Source organism: Palaemon carinicauda, chromosome 17 (genome assembly GCF_036898095.1).
Source record: "Palaemon carinicauda isolate YSFRI2023 chromosome 17, ASM3689809v2, whole genome shotgun sequence".
NCBI classification, from domain to species: domain Eukaryota; kingdom Metazoa; phylum Arthropoda; class Malacostraca; order Decapoda; family Palaemonidae; genus Palaemon; species Palaemon carinicauda.
The window spans coordinates 85,610,455-85,619,366 of record NC_090741.1 but is presented as its reverse complement, the minus strand read 5'-3'; the positions used below and the strand labels follow the sequence as shown (position 1 = coordinate 85,619,366).

Below are 8,912 nucleotides of genomic sequence, written 5' to 3'. Positions count from 1 at the left end.
AAACTCAAAATCACAATTCCTCGAAATATTTGAGTTGTGTCAGACTCTGGAAGAATGGTCAAATTGCAAATGGATCTAGAAACAAAATCTTTGAGAGAAGAGAAAACACTTTTGCATTGCAAAACAAAGGTCCAACAATAACATTACTTTTCTTTACTTTTTCTTTAAAGGGGAAAGTACAGCGCATTGCCAGAGTTTATAGCTGGAAATTAAAATAGTTATTTTTCCGTTATTTACATGGATAAATTTACAACTTATACTTTTTAATGTTCATATTTAGAAATAAATTTGTATGGAATAAGCAATAATTGTATAATATAATCGTTTACTATTGTTTTACAGAAGTGAATATCTTTTGAATATATTGACAAAAGAGCTGTTACATTAACTATGCAAAATATAATTGGAAAATTTAGGGAGTATGAAAAATACATTGCCGTTTCTCTCAAACCACAATTTGATTATATAGTTGACTGGATATAAACTTTTAGGTTGGAATGTCTTTATAAACACCGTTGAGATTTATCCTGGATTATATATCTATTTTTGATCAATTTTTAAAATGTCAGAAGGAGAATATTATTTGGTCACTTATCATGCAGATCCTATCCATTTCTGCTTCCCCTATTATTATTATTATTATTATTATTATTATTATTATTATTATTATTATTATTATTATTATTATTATTATTATTATTATTATTATTATTATTATTATTATTATTATTACCACCAGCAAATATACAGCCATAGATGATAAGAAAGATGCTATAAGCCCAAGGTATCTAACAGAAAAAAATTTTCAGAGAGGAAAGGAAATAAGGGAAAAACCGAATTACACGAGAAGTACTGTATATAAAATATTTCAATATCAATAAAACCGTTAAAATACAGCTGTCATATATAAACTATTAAGAGAGACTTAGTATGCCTGTTCAACATAAAAACATTCGGTGCGAGTTTGAAATTCGTTTAGGATTAAGCATCACATGATCCTCTGCCAGGTCAAGTTACTAGATTTTCACATTGCAATGGAAATAGTATGAATAAACTTAACAGAGAGCAGCTTATTTGAAATGAAAGTTAAATACTTTTGTTTTATTTTATTCAGAAAACCAAAATTGGGTCACTGATTTCAGGAAAGAGATGCAATGTTCACAAACCATTTGAATGAATTATATTTATTTGAAAAATAAGTAAGGCATCGATTTGATGGAGTGAATGTAAAATTCAAACAATTGAAGTTTTGTTTTTGACATTTATTTCGGAAATGATGATTGGACGATTGATTAGTCCCACTATAGGTACGATAATATGTTTAGGTCTGTGCTCAATGCAATATCCATTCCTCTGATGGTAAACAATAATGTCTAGTATCAAAGCTGATTCTAAAAGACTATTTTTCCTTAGAATCCTGTGACTGCTTCCATCTGATGTTCATTTATGTATTTGATGATGGCAATATTAGAATGTTATCATCATGATATTTTTTACGCATCCAGAAAATTATTAAATGTTACTTGAAATGAACAATTTGAAGCAAATTTTACCTTAATTGAATACAAATGTAATGAGAAAGATCGAAAATATAAAGCGAGATGATATTTTGAAGGCCAAGGCGGAATAAAATATAAAATTCTCGCTACTTAATTAAGGATAGGAATAGAAACCTTTTTCTAATATAAGGATTATTGATTTTGGTAATACATATATATGTATATATATACATATATAAATATATATATATATATATATATATATATATATATACAACTGAGGCCCTTCGCGTTAATGGGCGTAGTAGGAGATGATGATTATGATGATGATGATGTGTTACAGTGTCTTTTCTTATTGATGTCCCTGCTTTCTTCTGCTTCTTTTTCTTCTTATTCTTCTTCTTTTTCTTCTTCTTCTTCTTCTTCTTCTTCTTCTTCTTCTTCTTCATTATTATCATTATTATTATTATTATTATTATTATTATTATTATTATTATTATTATTATTATTATTATTATTATATATATATATATTTTACAAGTCAAAATTTAAGATTAGTTTGAGGAGCGAAATGCTAAAAGCATTATGGCATGAATAGGGAAAACAGCCCTCTAAGGAAAAATAAATTAAGAAATAAAAGAGTAAATCATAATCAACAGATAGCAAAGTAAAGGTAAACTATGATATAAGGCCCAAGTCCACCTGCTGGATAACAGGTTACTATATAGATTGTATAAGGGAATCCGGCTTTCCTATCTCTCCCAAATTACAAGTCTCTTGCAGCCAGTCAGGGCTATCACTTTAGTTTTCCTTTAAAATCTATATAAACTTTTTGTATAATTTCCACTACAAATATAAACATGAGGAATACAATATCAAAATCTTGTTGACTGATAGGAATCAAGTAATTGCTCTATAAGTCAACCAAGATTTTAATTCGAAGTTATTTGTACAGTTGGAAATAAGAATTGCTGGTACACCTCCATCCAAAGAAGTGCACCTTGCCACACCATTACTACACGGCGAGTTCTCGTGTTTAGTCTCGCCCACAACAACATCTAGCTCTCCCCTCCTTCATCTGTTTAGTTATTCGCCTCGTAGTAAGTGTGAAACAGGGTGTACCACGTTGGAGCGAAGCGTACCAAATGTGGCTTTTATCACATTTTCCGAGCTGGATAGGATATTCATTATCACGAAATTAAACCTTAATCTTTTAATCATTAGGTCTGTGACAAATAATCCACTATTCTACTTCCCTAACTGTCTCTTTTTCAAAAAACAAATTACAAAATAAATTTAGTCGAAGTGAAATCCTTTTATATTACATTTCATGAATTCTAATCGAAGTAATCTGAATTGCCTAATGCGAAGTATGGAAGATTATCCAATGAAAGACTTACCTTAAGCAACATAGAGCTATACTGACCCATTTGTACCTAATGAGATGCAATTAGCCAATACCAATCTAATTCGGGTTTAATTCTGAAGAGACTCTTCATCTAAAAGCCACTGAGGGTGAAGTCATGTTTTCATTAATCTCTGAGAGAGAGAGAGAGAGAGAGAGAGAGAGAGAGAGAGAGAGAAAGAGAGAAAGAGAGAGAGAGAGAGATTGGGGAGTTTGAAAACGTGTTGTATGTAGCCGATCATATATATATATATATATATATATACAGTGGAACCTCTACACACGAACGTATCTACATCCGAATTTTCCAACATCCGAAGTAAAATTCGAGCAAATTTTTTACTCTACACCCGAATTTTATTTTGACAAACGAAGTAAGCAATTTTCGTTGTACCGGTTGTATGGTTGTATCCGAATTTTTCTACACGCGAAGTACAATTCGAACTCGTTCCTACTCTACACCCAAATGTTTTTTTCGACACCCGAAGTAAACAATACTCGTACACATAGTCGGTGCTCATAGCGCCTGAAGTGTTTTTTATTTCCGCCGATAAAAGGCAGCACTTCGACCTCGGAGGGACCCTCAATTAGCGTGACTTGGGTCAGTCCTCTGTGCTCGTTGGGTTCTTGCGGTTGTGCTCTGTGCGTTCTGCTATTTTTTACGTGCATCCTTTTAACGGTAATTTACGTAAAGTATAGGTCCTATAAGGCTTAGTTTTGCCAGTGGTAGTGGTAGTGGTGAGAAAAGGAAGAAGGAAATGCTTTCTTTAGACGTTAAGCAGGAAATTATTGAAAAACATGAGCGTGGCGTCCGCGTGAGTGAACTTGCTAAACAGTATGGCCGTAATATGTCAACGATCTCGACAATCCTTAAACAGAAGGAAGCTATTAAAGCAGTGAAACCTTCTAAGGCACGGGTTCCCAACCGGTGGGTCGCGACCCCCCGGGGGGTCGCGTAGACTTGTTAGAAGTAGCTTGGGATAACATTAATTTCATTTCATCAGTTACATTTTTCATGCTCTTACATTTATTTTGTTTCAGTGCAAAGCAAAACGTGTGCAACGTGTGATACCTTGCTGCATTCTCATATGTATATTTTTGTGTGGGTATTATATTTTAGGATAAGTTATTATTAAGTGATGATTATTATTCTCTTGTTTATCATGTTTAAAAATTTCTTTTTTTTTCTTATGTTAGTGTATTTTGTTTAACGTTTTTATGTTGTTTCTTAAACGATGGATTAGATTTTTCCCGTCATTTACGGAGTGGATTATTTCACTTTTCCAATTGTGACTTGAATATTGAAGACAAACTTAATTATTCTGACAGTTTTAGTTTTCTCTTTGATTTCTAAGTGGGTACGATTTACTTTGAATTTGATGCCTATCTTTATGTGAGTTATTGTTATTTTAGTTCTTGTATGATTTTCTGTATTTTTGTTAGACAAAATTCATAAAAAGAAGTTATTCCTGCAAAACCTTCGAATAACAATCTTTTAATGTAGAGCTGTTAGCAAAAGTAGGAGCAAAGTTATCAAGAGATAGATGAAAAAGCTGTCTGAAATTTCTATATATTTTGGTGGACATAACTACTGAAATTTATAGAAAAGAACTTATTCCTGCAAAACCTTCGAGTAACAACCTTTTGCTGATTACACTTTTTTTCGCTCTTCTGGCAATATGTTTCACGTGTATCTATTTGTTCTTAGTCATGCATTTTTTTTTATTATTTACGTGTCTATCATATGCATTAAGAAATTTATACCCGGCTCGTAAATTACTCACCACCAGTCAGGGTTCCAAAGCATGCATTATTCAACCTTTTTACTTTATTTTAACAAGGAGATAAGTAAGCATTAGAGTTGAGTTGTGTCTGGCAAGCATGCTGTTGTGATATGACAGAATTTGCATTTCTTCAAACGGCATGAACGGTGTCTTAAAAGCCAAAGACTCGATAGAAGTGGGTCGTTTCAGCAGCAGAGTGCAACCGTATTGAAAGCCTCATATGAGATTGCATTCGAAATTGCTAAACAAAAAAAGCCTCACACGATTGGAGAAACACTTATTAAACCCTGCAAGATGAAAGCAGTAAATCTTATTCTTTAAGAAGCCAGTGCAAAAAAGATACAGCAAGTATCCCTGTCAAATAATACTATACAGAGGCGCATTTCTAAAATGTCTATGGATGTGAAGGAACAGGTTTTGACTGAAATTAAGGGTTCCCCTTTGTTTTCCTTTCAGCTCGATGAGTCAACAGATGTAAGTTCATGTTCTCAGTTGCTTGTCTTCGTGAGATATATTAATTCAGGTGACATTAAAGACGAATTCTTATTCTGCAGTGCACTTGAAACCCCAACAAAAGCTGATGATGTCATGGAAAAAGTTTCAACTTTTTTCCAAGAGGAAGATCTTCAATGGGAAAACGTGTGTGGGGTTTGTACGGATGGGGCACCAGCTATGCTGGGATCGAAATCAGGATTCCAATCGAGAGTGAAGAAGCTAGCACCTCAAGCAAAGGGCATCCACTGCATGATTCACCGATATGCTCTCACCAGTAAGACTCTCCCTGCTTCTCTGTAGGAAGTGCTTGAATCTGTAATCAAAAGTGTAAATTATATCAAGACTAAAGCACTCAACACTCGCCTATTCAAAGAGCTATGTAAAGACATGAATGCTGACCACAAAGTCCTTCTCTTCTACACAGCAGTACGTTAGTTGTCGAAAGGAAACGTTATTAATCGTGTCTTTGAAATGAAATATGAAATAAAGCTATTCCTGGAGACTCAAGAAAGGCAAGATCTTGTTGTCCACTTCGAAGATGAAGCATGGAATAAAAGGGTTGCGTACCTAGCCGACATTTTTGACCAGCTGAACAAGCTCAATTTGATGCTTCAAGGAAAGGAAACACATGTTCTCCTTTTTCAAGATAGTCTTCGGGCCTTTGTTTCCAAACTGCCAAACTGGCGTCGGAAAGCCATTCTTGGAAACATCGCTATGTTTGAAAAACTTTGTGGAGTGATGGATGAGTCTCACATCCAAGTGGATCAGTTCCTTAAGGATGAGATTATCGAACATCTTCAGTCTCTAGAAAAGGAGGTTAAGCGTTACTTCCCTGAGCTTTCATAGGAACAGGAGGCCCTGGTAAGGAACCCATTTTGTACTGAACTTGATGTATCCAGCATCCCAGATGAAATCCAAGATGAATATCTGGATCTAAGGAACGACTCTTCAGCTCGTGATCTGGTCAAGGTGAAATCCGTGACTTAGTTCTGGTGCGGTATGTATCAGTCATACTCCAAAATCAGCATGATAGCTTTACGTGTTCTTGTTCCATTTGCTTCTACCTACTTGTGTGAAGCAGGATTTTCCACTCTTGTCAATATGAAAACAAAGAATAGAAACAGATTGGATGTTGGAGATGACATGAGACTGGCTCTAACAAATGTTCGGCCACGAATTTCAAAGCTTGCTGCTGAAATGCAACATCAGGCATCCCACTAGCTGGGTTGCATAGCTGCTCAAACCTATGTTAATATTATTTTAAGAAATATATGTTCTCTTTGTGAATTCAGGTTGGACAAATGTGATTTAATTTGCTAATAAATAATTATAGTAATTTTAAATGTTTTCTTAGATGTTTCTTTCCCTCTCCTTAACTTAACAGAAAATAAAATGAAAATTAAGCTGATGATAGTAAGCCCTAAGTAGGGGGTCGCATGGGTTTCAGATTTTTAGCAAAGGGGTCGCGAGTGCAAAAAGTTTGGGAACCCCTGTTCTAAGGGGATCACCTTAATTTCAAAACGCCGTAGCCCTATTATAGAAGAGATGGAATGACTTCTGCTAATATGGATCAAGGACAGAGAGATCGTTGGTGACACCATCACCGAGACCGTCATCTGCGAGAAGGCGCACGCCATCTTTACTGACTTGAAGGAGGAGAGCTCTGGGGGTGATGCTTGGGAGAGTTCAACTGAGCCTTCCTCAGATGATTTCAAGGCATCTCGTGGCTGGTTCGAGAAATTTAAGAAACGGTCCGGGATTCATTCAGTTGTTCGCCACGGAGAGGCTGCTAGTGCGGACACAAAGGCTGCAGCTGACTTTGTCAAGAACTTCGAAAAGATCGTGCAGGAAGAAGGCTACGTAGAGCAGCAAGTGTTTAATTGTGATGAAACTGGGCGGTTTTGCAAGAAGATGCCGAGTCGAAACTACATCACCGCCGAAGAGAAGAAATTGCCTGGGCATAAGCCAATGAAGGATCGGTTGACTCTTGCCCTATGTGCCAATGCTAGCGGGGACTTTAAAGTCAAGCCCTTACTGGTTTACCATTCAAAGAACCCTAGGGCCTTTAAGGCACACAACGTCGATAAGGATCAGCTTCAATTTTCTGGCGATCCAACTCGAAGGCCTGGGTCACTGGGCAATTCTTTGTGCAATGGGTTAACCAAGTTTTCGGCCCTTTTGTGAAGAAGTATCTTCATGAACAGAAATTGCCTTTAAAGTGCCTGCTATGCCTTGACAATGCACCTGCTCACCCCCCCCCCCCGGACTTGAAGATGATATCTTCGATGAATTTAAGTTCATAAAGGTGCTGTATCTTCCACCGAATACCACCTTTATCCTCCAGCCCATGGACCAGCAAGTCATCTCTAATTTTAAGAAGCTGTTCACCAAGCACTTATTTAAGCAGTGCTTTAATGTCACGCAAAGCACCAACTTAACTTTGCGTGAATTTTGGAGGAGCCAATTCAACATCGTGCACTGCTTGAAGATCATAGATCAGGCTTGGGTGGGATTAACTCGACGGACCCTCAATTCTGCCTGGAAGAAGCTGTGGCCTGATGCAGTTTTTTCCCGAGATTTCGAAGGTTTTGACCCCAAACCTGATCCCGTGGTGGGTGCAGTGGAAGCCGTAGAGGAAATGGTCTCCCTTGGCAAGTCCATGGGTCTGGAGGTCAACGCAGATGACGTTACGGAACTCATCCCCGAACATCACGACGAAGTTACCACGGATGAGCTCAAGGAACTCCATGCTATGTTTGAGCACATGAGTGATGACAAGGAAGGGAGCGAGGAGGTAGAACATGTGTTAGGTTCGGCGCATATGAAAGAAGTGTTAGGAAAATATCAAGACGTGGTTGACTTCATCGACAAATACCATCCAAAGAAATTGCAGGTTTGTCTTGAAGTTTCGCAGTTCGATGATGTTTGCCTAACTCACTTTCGAAACATTCTGAAAAGCCGTACCAAGCAATTATCTATCGATAATTTCTTTAAAAAGACTGCGAAGCGAACTCGTGATGAAGAGGATGTAAGTGATTCAAAGAAAACGGCAAAGAGTGAAACGGAAGAAAGTGAAACAAAGAAAACGGAAAAGAGTGAAGCGAAAGAAATTCAGTCAATTTTAAGTGTAGAGAGTGAAAGTTATTAAAATTACGTAATCATCAAAAGAAAAAAAAGAAAATGTAAAAAAAAATATAAAATATAAAAATAAAAAAAAATAAGTTATGTTAAAGTTCACTTAGTGTAAGTTAGATTAAGTTACGGTAGTGTACATTTATCGTAGTTAACCTCTCTACCTCCTCGCCGCCCATCCGTCTCCTCTCTGCGTAGCAAGACTAACAACACCTGCGCTGGAGTTTCTAAGGTAATGTGACGGTAAAAACCTGCTTCTTATTTATCATTTTTTGCTAATTCTTCTTATTTACATGTCTATTATCTAATTTAGTGTGCATTTTTCTCATGGGAAAATTATGTGTAGTAGTTTATTAAGAAGTTATCATAGGTTTTTGGGCTCAACCACGGATTAATCCTATTTCAATGTATTCTTATGGGAAAATTCGTTTTTACATCCAAACATTTTCTACATCCGAAGTTGGTTCTGGAACGGATTAAATTCGTATGTAGAGGTACCACTGTATATATATATATATATATATAAATATATATATATATATATATATATAGATATATATATATATGTATATATATATATATATATATACATATATA

At 35.9% G+C, this 8,912-nt stretch overlaps 2 protein-coding genes across 2 annotated transcripts; both read left to right on the top strand.

The window, feature by feature from the left end:
* The first annotated feature begins 4,827 nt into the window (after window positions 1-4,827).
* On the top strand, window positions 4,828-5,483 carry LOC137656438 (protein FAM200C-like). Its single transcript, XM_068390616.1, has 2 exons — window positions 4,828-4,863; window positions 5,145-5,483. The coding sequence occupies exons 1-2, from the start codon at window positions 4,828-4,830 to the stop codon at window positions 5,481-5,483; spliced, it is 375 nt and encodes a 124-aa protein (XP_068246717.1).
* Window positions 5,484-5,654: 171 nt separating this feature from the next.
* LOC137656436 (protein FAM200A-like) lies at window positions 5,655-6,029 on the top strand. Its single transcript, XM_068390615.1, has one exon. The coding sequence runs from the start codon at window positions 5,655-5,657 to the stop codon at window positions 6,027-6,029; it is 375 nt and encodes a 124-aa protein (XP_068246716.1).
* Window positions 6,030-8,912: the final 2,883 nt, after the last annotated feature.

Coding starts and splice junctions, on each gene's coding strand:
- LOC137656436 (XM_068390615.1), top strand. CDS start 5,655: ATGAAATATGAAATAAAGCTATTCCTGGAGACTCAAGAAAGGCAAGAT.
- LOC137656438 (XM_068390616.1), top strand. CDS start 4,828: ATGAACGGTGTCTTAAAAGCCAAAGACTCGATAGAA. Junction 4,864..5,144: donor AAGCCAAAGACTCGATAGAA/GTGGGTCGTTTC, acceptor TTTTCCTTTCAG/CTCGATGAGTCAACAGATGT.